We start from the raw sequence: 23,866 nt of genomic DNA, 5'->3' as shown, positions 1-23,866 counted from the left end.
ACAAACTCAAAGGTAGTAATATTTCAAAGATTGATGAGACAGATTTGTTTCCATATTTTCCCGCCTTGTGGCAGTGATTCCTGGTAGGCTCCGGGCCCACCACCACCACCCTGAACTGGATATGGATAAGCAGTTACAGGCAATGAATAAGTGAATGGATGTGTATAGGCAGTATTGCTGAAATTCCTAACAAACATATTTAGAGTTAATGCTGTCATATTGGTTTGATTATTTTAGCTGTGATATATAAACACAGCAATATCATATACAACAGCAATATCAACACAGCAGCACAACAGAAAACAACATTTTCATAAAGTAATGTTTTTTTTTTTAAATTACAACACATAAGTGAATTATTTTTTTTTTACCGGTTCAGGAATAAAAATCTAACCACAGTAACCTTCTGGAAGGGATTTTTCTGTTTGTTTGGCTTGTCACTCTGTATCAGTCTGATATCTTTCTGTGCTGGGTCTGGATTCACACGCTCCTACTTCCTTTGTGGCTGCATTTCCTTTGATCTATTGGATGAGACTCTTTGGCAGTGGGGCAGCATGAGAACTGTATTATATTTATTTATTGATTGATTGATTGATTGATTGCCCCAGTAAAAATGAACACTAACAATCATTTTAAAAAATGTAAAATGCATGCATCTGACAAATTAAAGGGACATAAATAAGCAACATATGACCGATAAACCTATGTAATTCATATATTGTAAACTGTGATTGACAATTGGAGATTGACTCAGCAGTCAAAATTGTTAACATTGTAATAACTGCATTGTTCAGCAATTAATTTGAAGAGTATACATTGAAAAATGAGCCCACTCTTTCTGCCTTCTCTTTGTCTCTTTCTTAATTGCTTTGTTTTTTTTTTTTTTTGTTTTTTTTTTTTGTTCATTTTTTTCTGCTTCCCAGAATCTTTTTTCACCTGCTGGTCGTACAATCAAATTAGTTGCTACATCAGACCCTACTTTTGTCCCTGTTTTTTTTTTGATACCTTAATCCTGCTTTTTTATTTTTTATTGTTTGTCCCTCCTCTTGGGATTCTTTATCTATTCTTTTTCATGTTTTTCTGAGCTTATTTTTCTTACCACCTTCCAATTTTCTGCACTGCAAACCAATTATATTTTCTCTTCTGAAAACATCAGAAATTAAATTGATTACTTTATATTTGCAAATAAATTGATTTAGAATTAAAATAGGCACTCATACAATCAAATGTAACTTCTGTTTTCTGTCCTCTGGTGCACTAAGCCTGGTAATAAATCCTGACATTGCACTGTTGGTTAGTGAAAAGTTGGTTTTATTTTTGTTATCAATGCCATTGTTGGTGCAGAACATGGAGAGAAAAGAGACATCACATTATTCTTAAGTGAAAAACATAAACACAAAATACTGAAAATCAGAAAACACTTGGGGTATATTTTATATTTGAATACAAATGTCTTAATGATTACTGATGTTACCGTATTTAAAATAATTCTAAATCTGTGCAGAGCCTGCAGTATTACTTTATGCACACAATAAAATTCTGTTCAGAATAGCAGAAATGTCATGTTATTTAATGCACATCATTATCTAAGGTGACGTATCAAAGAGATTGCACAACTCATTTAATTCAAAATGATGTCAAAATAATAATCTTGCTTTCCTTATGATCAATAACTCATTTATTGGACTTGAAAATCAATTATTAGGATATTGTTAAAATAACACCTTCGTATACAATTAGACATTTTTACATGTTTGAATCCTATGATGCTTCCAGAATGCTCTCCTCTGTGTGCAGATGATTTCGAAATATATTCAGTTAAAGAACAAAATGCTGAAAACAAGTAAACATGTCGAGAAATGTCTTGAAATGAAAAGATGGCTTCAGTTGATCATATTCTGTATTAGCAGTGCTCTTTCTCTCTCGCTTTCTCTATCTCTAACTCTCAATCTCTCTCTCTCTCTTGCTCTCCCTGTCTTGTGCGCTCTCTCCCTGCCCTCTCTCTGTCCAGCTCTCTTGGGCTCTAATGTGTACTCTGTGTGTCTTGTGGATCTCAGGGGGATGCAGGTCCGCCCGGACTCAGGGGCGCTCCGGCCGCTCTGTTAGGCTCACCAGCTATAAGCACTATCAACAAAGGAGAGAAGGTAACACAAAGGGGAGCGGTGATACCAGCCCAGGGAGGGGCTCTGCCAGGGTGAGAGTGATGCATGCTAGGAGAGGAGAGGGAAGGAAATGCCACTGAAACCTGTGCCACCTTCACAACACATATTTAAGAACCCCTTTCTAGAAACATACTTACTGATCACCATCTTCCCTTTGCTGAGATTGATATTTTCATAGTTATATAAGTTTATATCATTCAGATAACCTGAAAAACTATGCTTGGTCAGTTTATCAGTGAAATCTCTGCCACTCTCACCATCTCCTTAAGGCTCCCTCTCGCCCTGACCTCCCCACCACCCTAAACAAGGGTCACAATATTTGAAACTCAACCTTACACCTACAATCCCCCAAACTCTCAACATAAACCACCAAATTGTCCGTCGCCTCCGCCTCTGTTCACACAATCCTGTCCCTTTAAAAAAAAAAAATCTCTCTTCCTTGGTTGCCATATCCAGGGAGACGTAGGGCTGCCCGGCGATCCAGGCCATCCACTGCTCAATGGATATGAGTTAGTTGGAACTTCAAAAGGAGACAAAGGACCTCAGGTTTGTGTTATGATGCTGCTCAAAGAGATCGAGCAGGATGTGTTCAGAGACAGGAAAACGTCTATCTACCAACAGTCCTATGTACTTCCACAGTCATTACAAAAATCCAACACAGTGAAGACCAGCACCACTCCACTTTCACTTCATTTAATATCCGCTCTCCTACCCCAGTGTTTAGTTACAGTTTTTCTCAGTAACTAATTGCTTGTTTCTAAAACAAAAAGTTTTTTTATTATTATTTGTTATGTTGGGTATATATTCTTGATTGAAAATATCATAATTTCATAATTGGGTTCAGCACTGCTGAAACTGCACTGTATAATTTTGCAGGAGGGTATGTAACCCCTCCCTCACCACTGATTTCAGTACGCTGCTATGAACATGAATTACATTAGGGGGAGCCCCAGGAGCAAAAACCCAAATCTTGTCTAGTGTTTCTTTAAAGAAAATTTTTTAATGTTTCTACATTAAAACAAAAGAACAAAATATTTTCATTACTGTATATAGTCATAATTGACTTATTAGTATTCAATAGTTTTAATGTGATTCAATGTATTCAATGTGAAAAAAAATTGTTAAAGATATTCTTTATACATTACATACTGTCCTTAGTTATCCTGCAGATATCAGTTAAAAAGAACAGCGTGTAATGTATCAAAATATTGTACTATAAAATATAAAATAATATGATGTAAATGTAAATAAAATGTAATATAAAGTTCTGTAATTTTCATCAAATTGGCAGTTGGCCTGGTCTTTTATACCTTCTCAGTCATGCCCATTTTAACTCCATTGTCTCTCTCACTCACTCTCTCCCTCTCTCTCTCTCTCTCTCTCTCTCTCTCTCTCTCTTTCTCTCTCTCTCTCAATTTCAGGGTGATGTTGGCTATGCTGGAACACCAGGACTCCCAGGAAGACCAGGGCTACCAGTAAGTACCCTCTTTTGGGCTTGATTTGTTGTTATTTGTTAGAAATAATTACATAAATGTAATTTGAACTAATTCAAGAAAACACTCATTCCCAGCGTAATTACCATTCCTTACTTATTATGAATGTCTTGCATTACTGACTAGAGAGGAAGGGCATAAAACAGCCAACCTAATGAAATATTGCCCCACATATTAATGTATTTTTCTATTTATTTAAAAGGATATGTTTGCTATTGGGGTACAATGTGTCAGGAAGTTCTGATCAACACTGTGTTTCTTCCACTTCCAGGGCCAGTTTGGCTATAGGGGAGAAAATGGTGAAAAGGGAATTCCTGGCTTGCCAGGCATTAGAGTATGTGCTCTTTATGTTCTGAACGTGCTTACCTGTAAATTTCTCTTGTATTTTATTTGAGACACAAATGACTGTGTTTCAGTCATTTTTCAATAAATTGCATATTGGAAATGCCTCTCATTAGTCTTATTTCACTTTGCAGGGTCCTCCTGGTCTAAACGGACCACAGGGAGAAGATGGTGACAGAGTAAGGCATAAAAAGATACAAATTTGTGTATTATATTTCTTTATCATCAGGGCATAACCAAAAATGTTTTTATATTAGGGATTACATGGAGACTATGGTTTACCTGGACGAGATGGTTTTCCAGGCCCAAAGGTGAGTATAAACATACATATATATACATATAAAAGTGTTTATATGTATATGTATATATATATATACATATACAGTGTTTTTCAAATGCAAGGAAACGTAAAATTTAGTTAACACCCATGGAAATTTGATGATCCAGTTTTAAACACAAATGGTAGAGGAAGTGTGAAAGCTGTTAGGACATTGTTTCCGCCTCTCTTCTCAGCTTGTAGCTAAAACTGGATCACCGTCTTTTATGTGGTAGTCTCCTTACCTTTCTGTTTCTTTACTTTTGAGACACCCAGTATATTAACAACATTCTCAATATTTTCTCAAAACCTAGTATTAAATTACCACTCACAGTATTTGTTAAATATTCTGTCTCTGTCTGTGCAAAATCCACATTAATGTGGAATGGCTGAAATTAAAGAAAGAATCTTGGATTTTTTGTAGGGTTACCGTGGAGACATTGGTCAACCAGGGCCACCTACTTTTATCAATGGACAGGGAGGATCTTTACGAGGTATCTGCTGGGCGACTCTATGCATATAACACTTCACATGCATGTATTGGTAAACCCAGTTCTTCACAATTTAATTACAGTCTAATCATTGGAATATAAGCAATGACGATCACAGTGGATTTGTTTGAAATTGTGTTTTTACAGAGTCTGACTTTCTTCACAGTGATGCTGATAAAAAGCAGTTGTTGTCCACAGTGAATGTATTTACAATACAAAATGACCAGTGAAGCTAAACACTGGTTATATGTAATGTTTGTAAAATAGTAACAATTCGGATAAAAGTGTAATTCATCCTAGAATATTTTGAAGGTCCTTTCCATCAATAAGATACTTAGAAAAATGTCTTTAGTCAAAAATGTTATTCTCAGAACTATTGCTAAACAGTGTCTTAGGAATCAGCCAATATATGTATATTTGTTTCATGTAATGACTTTCTGCAAGAGAGATTTTAGATATAGTTAATATTTGTGCTGTTTTGTATTTTGGTTTCTCTCACTTAAGATGATGCATTTTAAAAAAGCCCTGTTTTCTGATTACCTCTAGGTCCTAGTGGTGATCCTGGGAATGATGGCCTTCCTGGTGAAGATGGAGACATAGGTACAGAAGGCCTTCCTGGAGAACCAGGTGTTCCTGGAACTTCCATCCCAGGTGCCAGTGATATTTCTCAGTGCTGTATATTTTCTTTAGTGTTTTCATATATAAATTAAATAAAGCAAAACATAGGACATGGGAGATTAAAAATTAATTTAAAAAATGTTGTTGATATCTATTCCTTTTGCTTCTTGGGCTGACTATTTATGCTTGTTGTCAACTTAGGCCCTCCAGGTGTTCAAGGGCTGCCTGGTTCTACTGGAGTAAAAGGAGATAAAGGAAGCCCTGGTCGTACAACATATGGTCCTGAGGGTCCACCTGGAAACATAGGTTTACCTGGACTTCCAGGACGTCCAGGACCTCCCGGCAGACCAGGTAAGCTACTTCGTTTCTTCGAAGGTACTTCCTTTCTATCAATTAATAATATGTACAGCTTTGAGAAGAAGTTGTTTTCAGATCCCTAAGTATTCTTTTCTGCAGAATTTATCTAGATCAAATCTGAGCAATTCATTCAGTTAAACAAAACACGTTATGCTGATAAATGACATCCATACACATTGAACCCCCCAAGAGTTTTTGATGTCAGTGTGGAACAAACAAATTCAGTGAAATGACATACTGACTTAATGACTTTTTTTAATCTATGACGATAAGGGGATAGGCTATTGCCTGGGGGCGATTTTGGGGTCTAAGTGTTTTTTTTTTTTGCAAATGTATAATTCAATAAATTAAGCTGAAATAAGGTAATTATTCAAATAACCAATCCTTTATCCTATTATTGCTCCTTTAAGTGTCTGCGTCATGCATAAAATCAGACATGAAAAGGTGTCACAATAGGGGTGTGGTGTGAGGGACAGATGGGAGCATGCACAGAGATGCTGAGTTTATTCAGAATACAAAAGACATACTCTAACCAGGATAGAAATAGCAGAAAGCAAAACACCCAAGCAACGGAAACAGGACAATAAATGAGAATATTGTCATTTTCCAATTAAAAACATGCATCTCCATTTTAGTCAAATTTTAGTTTAGTATATCGTTTGAACACAACAGCAGTCCTTTACCTTGTGTGATAATATCATGATGAATGAACCAATAAAAATGGTCCAGAATTACTTGGAATAAAACCTTTTAAATTTGATTTTCATTGAAAGTTACTTTTTAATTTTCAATTTTAAATGTTTTTACTTGCACAGTGATGATAGGCAAAAAATATTTAAGACTATGACCGAACAGAAAAACTAATATCTGAATCAGGAGCTCAGGTTAACTCAAAAGAATAACATTAGACAGTTGATAAACACAAAATCGCTGGCTAAAGATTCATCTTAGCTTTTTGTTGAAAGTAACAGTATACACAAGGACATACTTAGAATATAACACAGAACAGACACCAGGGATTAACTAAGAACTAAACTGCACACAGAAATAAGGAAACTCAAATACGAACCAATCACAGCAGGAGACAGGCTATTGAAAAAAAATTATTTAAAACACCTAAAGACAGAGAAAAACACTGAATATAGAAGAGAAACTGAGAACAAGATAGACATGGAGAGACAGGACTCAATGGTAAACAGACATTAAACTGTGCTAGAGAAAGTAAATATAAAATAACTATACAAAGGAATTACACCCCTCTCCGGGGTGGGTTCCGGGTGGGCTCCAGACCCACCATGACCCTGAATTTGATAAGTGGTTACAGACTATAATGAATATACAAGACAGAAGCAGATCCAAGACAAAAATATACACATTAATAAAAACTAGGGAAACGTAGGCCCTATCCACATGCATGGATCTGATTAATTTTAAAGTCAGGGACTTTCCTTTCTCCAGTTTTGAAAATATCCCCATCCAGACGAATACAACATGGCTGCATGATTATGCCAGTCCAGCAGGTGGTTTAATCCCAAGTCACCCCATACCCCTTATAGAGTGCACTACACAAATCATGAAATTACTGAATGTAGACTGAAATAGTTTAATATATATTTCTAACACAACATTTATATTTATTTATATATTTCATGTGAGAATCCGAAATCTAGTAACATTTGAATGTAAATATCATAATTTTATGACTTAATTAACTCACTATAGGGATAGAGGAGCTGTCTGAATTTCAGCCAGAAATTCCTGTGATACATCACGATGACAAATTGCATTGTAATTTCATTAGTGCAAGGCAGCGACGAGCGACATCCTGATGACGACAGAGCTTAATAGACATTGGCTAGAAGCTCTGCTAAAACCTATTATGTTTTTTTCCTTTTAGTTCTAATGTGTAAATCTCAATTATCTCTCTTAATGTACAGTAATAATGTCATGATCTCTAAGAAAGTGAGTTTATTTAGTTTGTTAGTTGATTTATATTGTGCAGCACTTTGGCCGACATTCACTGTGCTATATAAATAAATATGACTTGACTTGACTTGATATTTATTTTATTATTTAAAAAATTATGTAGTTCATGGAATGACTTGAGATCTGCCAGAGCTTATGTGGGCTGCAGGTGGATACCATCTGAATTGACAGCTTTTTCTACCCTCCGCTCCCAACTGCAAGTTAAGGCGCAGTTCATCTCAAACAAGCCTATAGGCAGGAAGATCACATGACAAGGGAAACACAACCAATAACCAAAACAAGAGAAGGAAACAACACAGGGTACACATTGCAAGAGCAAACTTGTTACAAAAGACAACTTAACTGTTCCTTTGTGTGGCTACACAATAAATAACCCTTTCTTATCCCAAAGGAACTCTTTTCTGTTTAAACAGGAGTATTCTGGAATCATTCTAAATAACAAATGAGCTGAAGTTGTCTCTTTATCTTTTATTGTTGTCAGCACCTTTTGTACCTTTGCCAACCAGCATACCTGGGCAGCCAGGCTCAAAAGGTTTTAGAGGACCACCAGGATACAAAGGTTATAAAGGACCCAAAGGTGAGTAAAATCCCAACTCAAACTTACACTGGCACAGGTATGCTGGTAAAGAAAGCCATGAACATTTGGACATTAGTTCAGTTATAGCAATGCTTTTGTAATTGTTTTGCAGGGGAACTTGGAGACTGTAATTGCTTGGGTGGAGGAATTTCTGGTGGTCCACAAGGTCCACCGGGTTTTCCAGGATTTCCTGGTCTCCCAGGAATAAGGGCAGAGAAAGGGGAAGTCGGTGATCAAGGACAATCAGGGCTAACTGGACCTCAGGGCTCAAGTGTAAAGCTACCAAGAATTCACTTGTTTTAGACACTTAGAACCTTGTTATGGCTGAATAATACACCGTTAAAAATACTGCCACTATTTTTCACTATTTAATACTACCAAATGTATTAAGGGTACATGCTTTAAATAATTATGTATAAATGATGCCTGTCATATATTTTATTTCAGGGTCGACCTGGAGAAAGAGGTTTACCAGGCCGTAAAGGAGAGAAGGGTATCTCATACGTGACTGGAGGTCAGGCACAGAAAGGTGACATGGGTGATCAGGGGCCTCCTGGTCCCCCAGGTGAAATTGGCAAACCTGGAAGAGATGGCGTCTCTGGTTTTCCTGGACAACCAGGACCCCCGGTGAGAACTTACCAAAGCTCTTTATTAATCCACATTTCTGTACTACTTTGATTTAATCTTGTTCTTGTCATTATTCATAAATTGTATTTGCCAGTCAAATTTAAATGTGAGGGATACTACAACCCAAATTACAAGAAATCTATTAAATATTAATAGATATTAAACATATATTATATTTGAAGATAATCCCATAATGATAATCCCATAAAGCAATGTTTTGACCAATATAATAATCACTATACACTGAACAATCACTGGATTAGGGACACTACCTTGTATCTCTATTTGTTGCACATTGTTCTACAATTACAGACAGTCGTCCACCTGTTTCTCTTGTCTCTGTTTCACCCTGCCCTCTGTTTCACCCTGCCCACCCCACCCTGCAGATCTCACTGGACCCCACAGAGCAGGTGTGCTTTTGGTGGTCATCATTCTTAGCACTGCAGTGACACTGATGTTGTGGTGGTGATTAGGTGTGTGTATTGTTGGTATGAGTGGATCCGACACTGTGCTGGAGGTTTTTAAAGCCCTCAGTGTTGCTGCTGGACTGAAAATAGTGTAACAAACAAAAATATTCAGCCAACAGTGCACCGTGGATAGCGTCCTGTGTCCACTGATGAAGAGGGCGACCAAAACAAACTGTAGCAACAGATGAGGTACTGTCTTTGACTATACATCTACAAACTGGATCAATGAGATAGGTATGTCAAACAGAGTGGATAGTGAGTTGACAAACTCAAGCAGCACTGATTTGTCTGATCCGTACTGCCACATTAGTGTCACTGCAGCACTGAGAATGATTCACCACCCAAGTCATACTCTGTGCTGGTCCTGGGGGGTCTTGATCCTTAAAGAAATACAAAGTGCTCCTGTATTGCCAGTGTAGCTGATAAAATGTGTAATGAATATATATAAAAGGGAGGTATTCCAGTGATCATTTAGTGTAATCTCTCTTTCTCTCTCTCTCTCTCTCACACACACACACACACACACATCCAGGGAGATGCTGGTTTTGGAGTACCTGGAGACAGAGGCACGCCTGGTTTTCCTGGAGTGAAGGGTCGTACTGGTCTAGCTGGTGAGCCTGGAATTGGCTTTCCAGGTATTGCTGGTGTTCGAGGTTTGCCAGGCGACCCTGGGATCAATGGACCTCCAGGACAACCTGGACCTCCAGGAACACCAGGTAAGTTCAAGATCAATTAAATGAGTGCCATTAGCTATATAGAGTGAATAGAGACCGCTTTGTGAGTGTGGATGTGGATAAATTACAGTATACTGTATATATACATGTGATCAGTCTGTATCCATATGCATACACGTGCACATGTATGTCCACGAGTGCATACGAGTCCTTCTGCTTTTTCCAGAATAAAGGTTATATACTTATATAATATATAAGGTTAATTTTCTATAAATACAGTGCTTGTTATGTTTCATGGCAAGCCTTTTAGAACAGTAATGATGAAATTATCAAAGTATGAAGTAAATATATCTGCAAAAATGTGAAGCATTTGTTCATTCATTCATTCATTCAGCATAATTGCAGCTTTTCAGCTTATCAAATGACTTTAATTGGTATACAGTTCAATTAATTTTGCTGCTCTCTGGCACACCATTACATTTTTGTTTCTAGCACTTGTAGCTTAAAAAAACATTTTTGTGACTTTTGTATGCCTGAACACTAATGAAATATATTTGTACACTGTATACTTTATATATATATATTTGATAAAGAAACTATAATCAGTAAATCCAAAGTCTACAATGTGGCCCCAGATTGTTTTATCTCAATAAAAATGTATGCCAATTGATTTATTTTATATCAGAACAACAATTTTTTTAAAAACACTAAATTGTAAATTAGTAGCAATGTGTTAAATTAGTTTTAGCAGCATTTTGCATACATAATTGTCCAGGTCCCTTACAATTTTTTGCATGTTTTGAGGAAAATGTAATATTATGTGTCCTCGTTAAAGTTATTCTGGTGTAGGATGCTGTTTTTGCACAAGCTGGGCATTGAAACCTAATCTGCCATTCATTCATTCATTTAAACATTAACAACATATATGAAAAGGAGGGGATAGAAGAGTAAATATAATGGAGATAAACTGGCAGATAAAATATAGAACAGTTGCTACACAAGTAGATGTATAGCATTTAGAAATTAATAGACAATATCTAACCACACTGAGAGCTACACTAACTGCACCTAAATGAAGATTTGTTTAAAAAAAAGCAGTCAAACTGTGCTAATTTTTTTAATTTGAAATGTTTTTCAGACATGTAAATGTGTGATAGATCTAAAAGACTGATGGATTTAATTCACCAATGACATGACATTTCAGAGGACAGTGCTAAAAGTGCAAAGATTAATAGTTTGGAAGTATGATATTTCATACACATAAATGCAGATTAGCATGTGTTTGTGTATGCGTTGAGTAAGCTTGTGTTTGCAGATTTCTTCTTTATGTTGTCTGGGCTAACATTTATGTTTATTTTGCTTAATGGTTGATCCATTCACTGAGATGATGAGAGGTTTGGTGAATTGGCCTTGTAAAAATATGGATTCCTCTAATTCATGATTCTTAATTAACAATTCTATCAACTAAACTCACTCACACTCTCCATATCTCTCTCCAGTGGAATGGTTTAACCTTCTGGAAATGTATCCTCTGATTCTCTCTTTTGCTATGCTTTAATGGATTAAGCCTGGTCTACTTAAATAATCTGTTTTAATTCTCTGCTAATGATAATCAGTTTCATTCTTCTGCATTAAATTTTGTGATGATGCTTCCTGAATGATATGATTGATGGACTGATTGACTGACTGCTTCTCTTGCAATCTCTCTTGCCCTTGCATGTTGTCTGACTAGGTGACAGCTGTGGGCAGGCGGGGCTTAGTGAAGCCTCTTTCGGAGAGGGAGGTGAGAAGCCCAGAGCTGTAGCTAGTAGAACATTTACAGGGTGCTGTTTGGAGCAGGCATGGCAAGCCTGGCATCATCTGGCCACACCTACTTTCAAATCAAACAGTTTTCCAACTTGCGCAAATGTATTTTATTGGCCAAAACATTTTGAGTGACTGATGTTTGCTTTTTAATTTAGCTGTGGATCTACAAGGCCAATATTGCCAAGTAATAATCACTTATGACAGAGATTTTATGAGAGGGAAATCAAGTCACTGGCTGAAAAATGAATAGGAAAACACACAATGCTCTGCATGGTATCTTTTTATAGAGATGGTGCCATATTTCAGTAGCAACAGCAAATGAACTCACAAGCCACAAGCATGAAAGCGTGCTGTTACTGTGGAAATATGCAGAGTATTGATTGATTGAGACAAATGGTAAAAAACTAAAAATATGCTGAAAGATTTGTCAGCTTTTCCAAGTGATTGCACATATAATTTTAGTGTGTTGCTGTGGCTTTCCCATTTAAAAGGAGCATGCTCTGGTATGAGTGGAAAAGTTGTGCCAAGATATCTACTGAGTGGATTTACATTCCAGTATGCTATTTGACTATAGCCACCAGGTTCTATTCATGCCTGAATCATTATATGCTGTTATTAAGTAATCTTAAACGGACTTCTTTATGTTGGTTTCTGAATCTGTAAATCACACACACAATGTTTTTCAAAAAGTATGCTCTATTGGGAAAATTTCAGTGCAACTTAAGGATTGCTAGGTAAGATTCTGTATTTTTGCTCTAGTGCTCGCTTTAGAGTTGCAGAATGTAATATTCTTTTACATCACTGTTCAGAAATCGAGTGGGGAGGGAGCAGAGGTGGTTTCCTACCCTCATCCAAAAGTGATATAGTGCAGATTTAACTTCCTTGTTACGTTGTGCAGCTTCTCTCAACAGAAACTATTTTATGGTTCAATGGAACATTATGAATTTTAAGCTGTAATTTATATATATATATATATTTCCATATTTTGTGTATTTTATACACATATGTAAATCATATTAATTTTTCCATACGTTTCCACAGTTCCCTGTGAGCTTCCTTATTAAAATGTCTGTGACAAGCTTTGGTCAAAATACCAGGGCCAAAACAACACAGCACTTATATTGTACTGTCTAAACAGCCCTGTTTAATTCAAAGGTGAGGAGCCCAGGAAAAAGGGGCTAATAGCAGAAACACTGGGTTTTAGATTTCACTTTCTTCTCTTTCTTCTCCGTTCTCATTTTTTGCCTTATTTAATTATGACACTTATTTCAGCATGCACACTGGGTTTGTCTTGCTACACCTAACCTCATCTTTGCACTCTCATGTATCCAGCACTGTAATTAGAAATACTTGGACAAGGGGAGTGCCTGTTATCTATGTATTAATGTGTTAATGAAAGTGATTGTATTCATAATATACCTATTCCCTTTCAACTTTAATGGTAACCAGCTGCAACAGTTAATGTTTAAAGTTATTTTAGCACATCTCAAGGAGATTGCTCAAATTTGTTAGCACTGCATCTCTTAGGTAAACAGTAGTTTAAGCTGTATTCTCTCCCTCTCAGCATCAGAGCTCCTTTGACAAATTATGAAGCAAACTTCAGGCACCAAACTTGTGTTGGATGGCCAACAGCATTTACAGGAAATGGAAAACTGTTGAAAATTAAATTTGAGCTAATGTATTACTTTACAACGTTGTATGCCATGGTCAGCATTTGGCCATTACTGGGGACCCAGTGAAAGAGCATGTAGGCTTGTTGGTTACTCTGGAGCTGATGCCACAGCAGGTGGGTGTAAAATCCTGTCATTAGAGAAAGGAAAATAAATAAAATCAATATATGTCACAGAATAAGTAGCCAGCCCTGCTTCTTTGAGACTATATTCAATACATATTTATGTTCTTCCTCAATTTAATGTAGCCACTCTGGCCTTGCAATTTATGTATCTTCAGCTTATACCAGTGCATAAAATCAGTGCCAGTCAGCTTACTGATCTTGGTGCACATGATCAGTCCTGTTATGCTGTATATCACAGAGAAAAGGAGAAATGGGAGAACCCCTGACCACAGAAAGATAAATATTTCATGTTATCTCCTAGTTGAGAGTATATGACTGAATAATGTGTGAATATTAAATACAAGCAAAATAATTTTCCTAAGGTGAGTATGTAAGTTTACAAGTGTTCACACACCAAAAAATGTAAAACATTCTTGAAAGTGGCATATAACCATATTGGCATGGCTAAACCTATTTGGGGGGGCGCTAATTTCCAGATGCTGTAAAATTACGTTTTGTTGTTTTCACTTATTCTGTGTGCAGCAAACTGATATGTCAGCCTTTTATCTTAGCTGTTAGTGTTCAAGGCTGTTATTGAGGTAAAATTAGTACAGTGATTTCATAAGCAAGTCAGTCTAGTGTTGATGGTTAGAGCATGTCTGAATGTTACTAATGATGACATGGGTCTGCACAGGACTCACACTACCCTGCATAATACCTGGAGAAGCTGGACCTCCGGGGATTCATGGACTACCAGGAGTATCAGGTAATGTGTTTATTACACTTATTTATGTAATGGATAAACACTCATTCAAGTGGTTCCACAAAGTAAGTAGTTCCTTCTTAGAAGTCACCTAAAAAAAATTGATTCCTGGGTAATATTCTGTGCTTTGAAAAATGACATAATATGTGACATTTACTAATTGTTATATTTAATCAGATCTGTGAAATATAGGACAAAAGGCTTTTTCCTCAGAGTGCGTCAATGTAGACATAGGCTTAAATTTTCATGGGGAGAATGTATGATAAAGATGATGATGAGTGTCACACACATTTTATTATAATTAACCCACAACAGACATTTACACTAATAAAATCTTACAAAAAAAAAGGTAAACTAGTTTCTCAATTAGTATGGCAGACTCAATAAAAAAAATCAGTACAGAATGCTTTATGAGTCAAATATTAGTGTTCCATATTCCAAGCAACAGCTTCCATTGAACATCCCAAAGGATTGTTTGAAAATGAATACTGTCATTCCGCCTTTTAATATATGTTTCTGTATGTTATAGGCCCAAAGGGTCAGCCTGGTCCACCTGGTGCAGGTGGACGGCCAGGTTTTGATGGTACCAAAGGGGAGAAAGGAAGTCAAGGCACTGGAGGTCAACCAGGACCACAGGGTATGGTCGCATCGCATACATGCAGACAACATATGACCAAGGCAAATGCTGAGAAGCCAATATATTTAGTGCTACAGAATTAGCTTGAATTTGTGTTTGCATGTAGTGTGTTTGACAAACCCCATTTCAAGAAAAGTTGGATAAATTATAGTTACATAAATGGTACCTTCACATGTAGGCTGCTGATCAGATCATAAATAGCCACAGCAACCTTAGGGTGTAGCTGTAGGATTGGAACAATGGAATTGTGTGGTTGCCCTTAGGAAGATAGTGGGGTGGGCCCTATGTGAAGCTCTAAGGGATTGGCATAGGATACTTTACATCTTATTTTGTGTATGATTATAACAGATTTTTGCCAGTAATTTGTACTTTTATCAATTAAATAAAATCAAGTAAATGAAAGAGATTTAGATTAAGTGATTTTTGGTTACATGTTTAGTAAGTATCTAAACATTAACCTTAAGTCCTGTATTATGAATTTCACAGGTTTCCCTGGGCCACGGGGAGATCCAGGTTTCCCAGGCATCCCTGGAACTGGCTTCCCAGGCATTCCAGGAAAAGCTGGTCTTCCGGGGTTTCCTGGAGCAAAAGGAGAACCTGGTGAAGCTTTAGGTGCCTCTCCAGGAAACCGAGGATTTCCAGGACAACCTGGACAACCTGGAGACAAAGGTCAATCAGGCATTCCTGGAGTAACAGGAGGACCTGGTAGGTTAGATTATGTCGCTTCAAAATTGAATACTTTTTTTTGTGTACATTTTGTTAATTACCATGTTTTTCTTGACTATTCTACCCAAAAATTGGTTGCAAGCACTGGCAAACATGTCCTTTCTCTGAGACACACAAAGTCAACCCACCACTTATTTTCATACATCCACTAATACAAATCCTCAGAACAGCTCAATGCTGTAAGAAGCCGCCCACACTGTGGTCCTCCCATCAACAGGGGGCAACCACGCCTCAGGCGACATGATAATCAGCCCGACTAGCTTACCCTTTATTAAGCCTTCAGTCTGTATCTTTGGCACAGAGTTATGAGTTTGTCAAAACCAGACCATGGCAGTAATTGCTATTTCCTCCAAAAGAAGCTTTTGCTTTCTTTTCTGCTGTTTAAACATAGGGTTTAACTTCCCACAATACCACTTTTGTCTGTTCTCCAGTAGTCTGGAGAACACTGCCTGGTTGGGAGTCTATATCCCTCTGTCCTGTCTATTCCTATTCTCTTATTTTTTTATATATATACCCAAAGTTTTTTTTCTCTTCTCTCCTCCTAAACATATGTTATTCTCCCCTTGGTTTCATTTTCTACCGTTTCTTAAACATCCCTCTTATTTTTGTTCCTTTCGAGATACTGTGTCATCTTTTATAACCTATTTTTTTTTTAAGAATATACTTCCACCCTTAGTCACAAGCATGATGGAGATAAGCTGTTACCTGTCACCACATTTATTTATTTATTTATTTATTTAACTTCACATTAAAGATTCAAACTGAAGTGGCAAAAGTACCAAAAATACTTCCTTTGTTTGATCTTTGTTTGTGGGAAGAAACACATATTGTTATGGAACTTAATAAAATATGTGAAGTGATATACATTTTATTTAATGACACATGATTTATACCAATTTTGATTCAAATTTATAAACTTGAGAAGTGTGCCTGCATGTTAGAATTTATCATTGTTATATGTTCAAACACAATAAAATTAAATTTTCTTTGTAGGTTTCGCTGGGCGCAATGGTGTTCCAGGTAAAAAGGGTGAGCGAGGTGCAAATGGTTTCCCAGGCCTTCAGGGACCACAAGGTCCACCAGGTTATTCCATTCCAAGTGAATCAATTAGAGGACCTACTGGCAGCATTGGACCTCCAGGACCTAGAGGTGAGTGACCAAATACATGTGTGATTATAGTAGACCCTGCTTTTTGACCTCTTTTTTATGTAAATTTCAGCTTGCATATCTTGTCATTTTTTTCTAAAACATTTTTGCACATCATACACCTTAAATAATTCCATCAGCCTATTCTGTCCACTTAAGCTACTATAGGTATATCATCTCTTGTATTTGTTATGCACATCATTAGTCCACCACTTTGGTAAGTACTGGTCATTTAGCTTAGCTCTATTTGTGCAGTTATTGTTTTTTTTTTCTTATTAATTGGGGAGGTTAAACTATAAAACACTACAAAATATTTTTCAGCTAAAAAGTGAGCAAAAACTAGAAAAATAAGGACATGGGAAAAGACAAAGTTAGATTAAGAAATGCTTATTAATTAGCAAAGGGACATTCATTTATATGTAATTTATTTCCAGTAATTTCATTGACCATCTTGATTGTATTTTGTAAATATAAGCACATTTTATATTTGATAGCTGGAACACTCTGAAAAAATGTAACCAGTAGACACCTGGAGACAACATTTTAAAAAGAAAAATGTAATGGGACTCATGAACTCTTCAGTTTATAGTCACTAACGTGTATTAGACAAGAGCCTACATATTTTTTTGTGGTTTTCATAACCTTTTGACCACTTCATATATATTTCAGGACTCTAAATGGTTTCTTTTACAAATTTGAAGGGTTTTCTGTAAAAATAAATCATGATAATGCCTCTAGTTTATTCACTGCCTGAGGAATGGGAATATCGGCTTTACATACTGCTATATATATACATACTACTGCTGTCTAAAAATCGGCATCAGTATCGGCTATCAAAAAACCCATATCAGCCAATCACTAGTCTGGGTATTGCACATTTGGATGCCACATGACTAATGTGCCTGACCTTTAAATCCTCAGACAGTACTACATAAAAAACATCATGCTAATGGGATAAATATGTAGATACTTGGGAGACAGTAATATGCATGCGACTGAAGAAATGTAACCTGAAACTATTATGAAATGAGAAACCATGTCTCAGTCCTAGGAAAGAAACACAGCCAGTTCCAGTTGGTAAAAACACAGTAGAAAAGTCTGCTGTGGACAGATTGCTGTGCCAAAAGTACCAAAGCCAACATCTCTGATGGTAGATTAGTTTCCCCAACATGGGTGACCTGTGTATGTGAGATGGAATTATTGATGTGGAAGTATATTTAGAGGATCTTAGAGAGACATTCCAACATTGAAAAATCATTGCTTTGACTGTTAAAAACTGATGTGAGTTGAGAAATCACTTCTTCAATTCTTTAACTGCATTGTTTAAAAAACTTTTTTTTAATATTTGTATGTAGCTACATTGATAGAAAGCTTGAAATATATGTCTTATTTTTCTTGTAAAATTTAATATAACCAGTATACCAAGAGATTAAAAACATTGACAGGTAAAGCTAATAACATTGAGTATCCCTTTAGCATGCCACCTGTCAAGGAGTGGGATGTATTAGTCAGTCCTTGAAGTCGATGTGTTGAAAGCACATTCACATTTTTTGTTAGCCAAGGTTATACTTTGCTTTATCACCACAATACATCTCTGTACACAACTCCTCTCAAGCATCAATGAGACTTGGGCAGTCATGACCCTCTCTCCCTTTCAAAGGTTGACCTGCGGTTTTAGGAGATTCTTATACCTTAGATCCTTATACCTGCTTATAAATGCTTATTTGTCCCCTTCCTACATATCAGCTTGAAGATCTGTCAGTTTTCTTGCCTGGTGCCATTATAACAAGATAATCACTGTTACTCACGTCACATGTCATCTGTTTTAATGTTGTGTCCTCTGACTACTACTTTTTTTTTCTCAGTAAATTCTTTTTATGGGGCTCTGTTGAGTTTTGCACAAACACATCTCATTTCATTCTTCTCCTCTTTTCTCTTGGCCTGCTACCTTCCTCTTCTTCCGCTCTCTCTCTCTCTCTCTCTCTATCTCTCTCTTTCTGTGTCTCTCTCTATCATCCAACTCCATCATCTCCATCTTCCCATCCCTTCCATTTGTGGTGTATTACTCCTCTGTTCTTGGTGCTGGGTAACCTCTTTAGGCTGCCAAGGTGAGAAATATTGCCGTCCCCATTTCTCTCTAATAGTAACGGTTTATCTAACAACCAGCCCCTTCCCTTCCCAACATTCCTCAGTACACTGATGAAAAATGAGCCAAGTGTCCTCCTAACCAAAGCACTGAGTGAAAGGGAACATGCTTTATCATGCTGCAGATGGAGACTTTGTCCACTATGTGTCATTCCAAAAATTACCTGATTTGACCGTTGCTGATTTCTCGATTATAGACCAATTATGTGTTTGTAGAAAGTCCTCAGTTATTTTGTGGAAAGATCTCATCCTCACTGTGGCTTAAATCATGTTCTGTGTACAACCCGATCAACTGTGTGTGTGTGTGTGTTAGTTAGTTAGTTAGTATGTATGTGTGCATGTACATACAGTATTTATGGTTTTGCTTAAAGTATTCAACCTACAATTCATACTAATATAATTAAACAATACTAATTTAGTTTAATTTAATCTATCTGTCATAATGCTGTAACTGCTATTTGCTTGTATGACTTTAACTCAACATTCAGCTGTATATAAAAGTGCATCTGCAGAAGCCTTTAGTATCCAGCATCTATGGTACTTCTAGAGCGGTGTACAGGTGCTGGTCATAAAATTAGAATATCATGGAAAAGTTGATTTATTTCAGTAATTCCATTCAAAAAGTAAAACTTGTATATTACACTCATTCAGACTGATATATTTCAAGTGTCTATTTCTTTTAATCTGATGATTACAACTGACAACTAATGAAAACCCCAAATTCACTATCTCAGAAAATTTGAATATTGTGAAAAGGTTCAATATTGAAGACACCTGGTGCCATACTCTAATCAGCGAATTAACTCAAAACACTTGCAAAGACCTTTAAATGTTCTCTCAGTGTAGTTCTGTAGACTCCACAATCATGGGGAAGACTGCTGACTGGTCAGTTGTCTAAAAGAGAACCATTGACACCTTACACAAGCAGAGCAAGACACAAAAGGTCATTGTAAAGAGTCAGGCTGTTCACAGAGCTCTGTGTCCAAGCTCATTAATAGAGAGGCGAAAGGAATGAAAAAATGTGGTAGAAAAAAGGGTACAAGCAATAGGGATAACCACACCCTGGAGAGGATTGTGAAACAAAACCCATTAAAAAATGTGGGGGAGATTCACAAAGACTGGACTGCAGCTGGAGTCAGTGCTTCAAGAACCACCACCGCACAGACGTATGTAAGACATGGGTTTCAGCGTCGCATTCCTTGTGTCGAGCCACTCTTGAACAAGAGACAGTGTCAGAATTATCTCACTTCCAAAAAAGACTGGACTGCTGAGTGGTCCACAGTAATGTTCTCTGATGAAAGTAAATTTTGCATTTCCTTTGGAAATCAAGGTCCCAGATTCTGGAGGAAGAGAGGAGAGGCACAGAATCCACATTGCTTGAGGTCCAATGTAAAGTTTCCACAGTCAATGATGGTTTGGGGTGCCATGTCATCTGCTGGTGTTGGTCCACTGTGTTTTCTGAGGTCCAAGGTCAACATAGCCATCTACCAGGAGGTTTTAGAGCACTTCATGCTTCCTGCTGCTGACCAAATATATGGAGATGCAGATTTCTTTTTACAAGAGGACTTGGCTCCTGCACACAATGCCAAAACCACCAGTACCTGGTATCCCTGTTCTTAATTGGCCAGCAAACTCGCATGACCTTAACCCCATAGAAAATCCATGGTGTATTGTGAAGCGATAGATGCAATACTTTAGACCCAACAATGCAGAAGAGCTGAAGGCCACTATCAGAGCAACCTGGGATCTCAAATAACACATGAGCAGTGCCACAGACTGATTGACTCCATGCCATGCCTCATTGCTGCATTAATTCAGTCAAAAGGAGCCCCAACTAAGTACTGAGTGCTGTACGTGCTCATATTTTTCATGTTCATACTTTTCATTTGGCCAGCATTTCTAAAAATCCTTTGTTTGTGTTGGTCTTAAGTTATATTCTAATTTTCTGAGAAACTGAATTTGGGGTTTTCATTAGTTGTCAGTTATAATAATCAAATTTAAAGAAATAAACACTTGAACACTTTTTGAAAGGAATTACTGAAATAAATCAACTTTTTTATGATATTCTACTTTAATGACCAGCACCTGTATTTCAGATCTATTTGTGTTGTGCATATTCAGGACTGTGAATTGACTGTGGACTCATAAATCTTTATTCACTAGAGATTTCTTCAAGATATTTTATGACGAATGGCTTGTGAATAATTGTCTCATTGAAAATAAACATAATGACAGTTACATGTTAGTGACTATCTGTTTTTGGAAGACAGAGCAATATTTTCCTGGTTTTATGAGCAGAAAGAGGACAATTGACAGTCACTAAAGGCCAAAATCACAATAGTGATAACACAAGTTATTAAAGTACTGATAGATTTGATGTCATATTTACTGTTGGAATGTTACTCTTTAATATATATTTCCAGCTTTTTTATGAAAGAAAAGGTTCCCAAAGAATCTCTAAATAAATGTATAAACTCCAAATAAATTAATTTGAAGTATAGTAGCATTGCAGATTCCTGAACAATGCAGAAACTTTAAAATAATAAAATTGAAACAAACTGTTTTCTGAAATGTACATGGACCCCAAGTGTGTCAGACTCAACAGTGCTTCTGGATTGTTGTGCCCATTCTATTAGACATACCTACCTTGCTGGTCCATCTTGTAGATGTGAAATCAGGGTACATAGCTCATCTGTTGCTACACAGTTTGCGTTAGTCATTTTTCTCAATCAGAGGTCACAGAACACTGCCTTGTAGGACACTGTTGACAGGATATTTCTGGCAGGTGGACTATTCTCAGTCCAGCAGGGACACAGAGAATGATCCGCCACATAAATAATACCTGTTCTGTGGTGGTTCTCTGGGCTGATACTGACCGTGAATGAACAGGGTGAAAGAGTCTAAAAAGGTAGGCAGAGAAACAGATGATATTGTAAGTGAATTTAATAAAATGGACAGTGAGTTCAGAAACAATAAGCTCGTTTTAGAGTTATGGCTCCTGAGCATGTGTGTGTTTGTATATATATATGTGTGTGTGTGTGTGTGTGCGTATGCAAAGCTACTTTGCAATTAGACGAAGTGTGCTCTTGTTTCCTATTGAACTAATATTTAGTTCCATAGGCAACAGTAGCATTGTCCAAAAGTAATTACTGCTGAGCAGTAATTTTGTGCAGAAAACAGGAAATATTATTTTAGACCCTAGATTCAGTGGAATAGGATCTTCAGATATGATTTTTTTTGTTATGGATAGCTTATCATTACTTTTAGACAATGTAAAAGCAATTATTAGAGCAGCTAAATGTGATATTCTTATAATTTAAATGTATCATTGTGCCACTATATGATTAAGCTTGATATATGTACAGATATTTTATATTTTGATTCAAGTTCTTCTGAAATACTCACCTGTATAAATCTGGCTTTGTGACTGAATATCTCTAGGACAACTGTACTTGAACTAATGCTATTTTTAATTTGAAAAATCTCTCTATTGGACATTTAAGCTAATAATTTATATAAAGTTTTATGCAGAAGTCTGGGCACTCCTTATCAAATTACATGTTTGTATGTGAACATAAATAAACATATATTTTTTAGAAAATAAATATGACATTTTTTGAGCTAAATTTTATTTATGATGAAAAAGTTAAAGGTTTAATGTGCCTTAATGCTTGCTCAGGATGTGTGCTTACTTATAAAATAACTAAATGTATAATTTGACCATGAGTGCCCAATATTTGCATACTTCTGCAAGGAGCCATTAACTATGACATTGCCACAGTATACACCACGTGCTGAGTTTGACCCTGTGTTTGATTGTGGCAATACACAAGGTTTCCCAGGGCTGAAGGGAGAGAAAGGAGATCCAGGTCGCTCAGCCCTTCCTGGAAGAAAAGGTGCTCCTGGATTGCCTGGAATTCCTGGATTAACAGGTGAAAGGGGACTTCCTGGAGCACGTGGTCGAGCACGGAGTGGAATACCTGGCAGCCCAGGACTAAAAGGTATGTTGTTATAATGCTGAAATGTTTAAGGCATTGTTGGAAACTGTTATTTGACAATTTAATGCTCCTTAACTTTTGTACTAGAATATCTGGGTGACCAGATCAGTTATTTCACAGGATGGAATGTTCTGGCAGGGCAATGTGAAATGCATAAGAGTTTTAAAGCAGTGAGGGATATTAATGGGTTTAATACACTTTAGTTCCTTAATTTCTGTTTTGTTAACCTATTGGAAAGTAAAATTAATGGGATCAAATGAATTCAGTTTTCACTGGACTCTTTTAACTCATTCATTCATTGAATGTAACCTTTATCCAGTTCAGGGTGCAAGGCAGGAACCTTCCCTGGAGGAAGCGCCAGTCCTTCACAGGGCAACACACACTCACCCATTCACACACACACTTTTGAGTCACCAATCCACCTCCCACTTGTCTTTTTGGCCATGGGAGGAAACCGGAGCACCCGGAGGAAACTCACACAGACACAGGGAGAACACACCACACTCCTCACAGACAGTCACCCGGAGGAAACTCACACAGACACAGGGAGAATGCACCACACGCCTCACAGACAGTCACCCGGAGGAAACCCACACAGACACAGGGAGAACACACCACACTCCTCACAGACAGTCACCCGGAGGAAACCCGCGCAGACATGGGGAGAACACACCACACTCCTCACACACAGTCACCCGGAGGAAACCCACACAGACACAGGGAGAACACACCACACTCCTCACAGACAGTCACCCGGAGGA

General features: G+C 37.1%; 1 protein-coding gene across 2 annotated transcripts in view; it reads left to right on the top strand.

The window, feature by feature from the left end:
- col4a6 (collagen, type IV, alpha 6) overlaps window positions 1-23,866 on the top strand; it is a 127,669-nt gene that overhangs the window by 81,865 nt on the left and 21,938 nt on the right. Inside the window, exons 12-28 of one of the 2 annotated variants that reach the window (XM_066681240.1) lie at window positions 2,619-2,708; window positions 3,584-3,637; window positions 3,927-3,989; window positions 4,132-4,176; window positions 4,255-4,308; window positions 4,738-4,807; window positions 5,351-5,455; window positions 5,624-5,773; window positions 8,247-8,342; window positions 8,455-8,615; window positions 8,790-8,969; window positions 9,969-10,152; window positions 14,385-14,456; window positions 14,983-15,090; window positions 15,577-15,795; window positions 16,810-16,965; window positions 22,941-23,108. In XM_066681240.1, coding sequence (XP_066537337.1) covers window positions 2,619-2,708; window positions 3,584-3,637; window positions 3,927-3,989; window positions 4,132-4,176; window positions 4,255-4,308; window positions 4,738-4,807; window positions 5,351-5,455; window positions 5,624-5,773; window positions 8,247-8,342; window positions 8,455-8,615; window positions 8,790-8,969; window positions 9,969-10,152; window positions 14,385-14,456; window positions 14,983-15,090; window positions 15,577-15,795; window positions 16,810-16,965; window positions 22,941-23,108 — 1,975 coding nt within the window. Of the gene's footprint in view, window positions 1-2,057; window positions 2,145-2,618; window positions 2,709-3,583; window positions 3,638-3,926; window positions 3,990-4,131; window positions 4,177-4,254; window positions 4,309-4,737; window positions 4,808-5,350; window positions 5,456-5,623; window positions 5,774-8,246; window positions 8,343-8,454; window positions 8,616-8,789; window positions 8,970-9,968; window positions 10,153-14,384; window positions 14,457-14,982; window positions 15,091-15,576; window positions 15,796-16,809; window positions 16,966-22,940; window positions 23,109-23,866 lie in introns of both variants that reach the window. The other variant, XM_066681241.1, reaches the window with a different exon arrangement.

Source organism: Hoplias malabaricus, chromosome 9 (genome assembly GCF_029633855.1).
Source record: "Hoplias malabaricus isolate fHopMal1 chromosome 9, fHopMal1.hap1, whole genome shotgun sequence".
Lineage (NCBI taxonomy): Eukaryota > Metazoa > Chordata > Actinopteri > Characiformes > Erythrinidae > Hoplias > Hoplias malabaricus.
The sequence above is the reverse complement of the archived record's forward strand: the minus strand, read 5'-3'. Positions and strand labels throughout refer to the sequence as shown.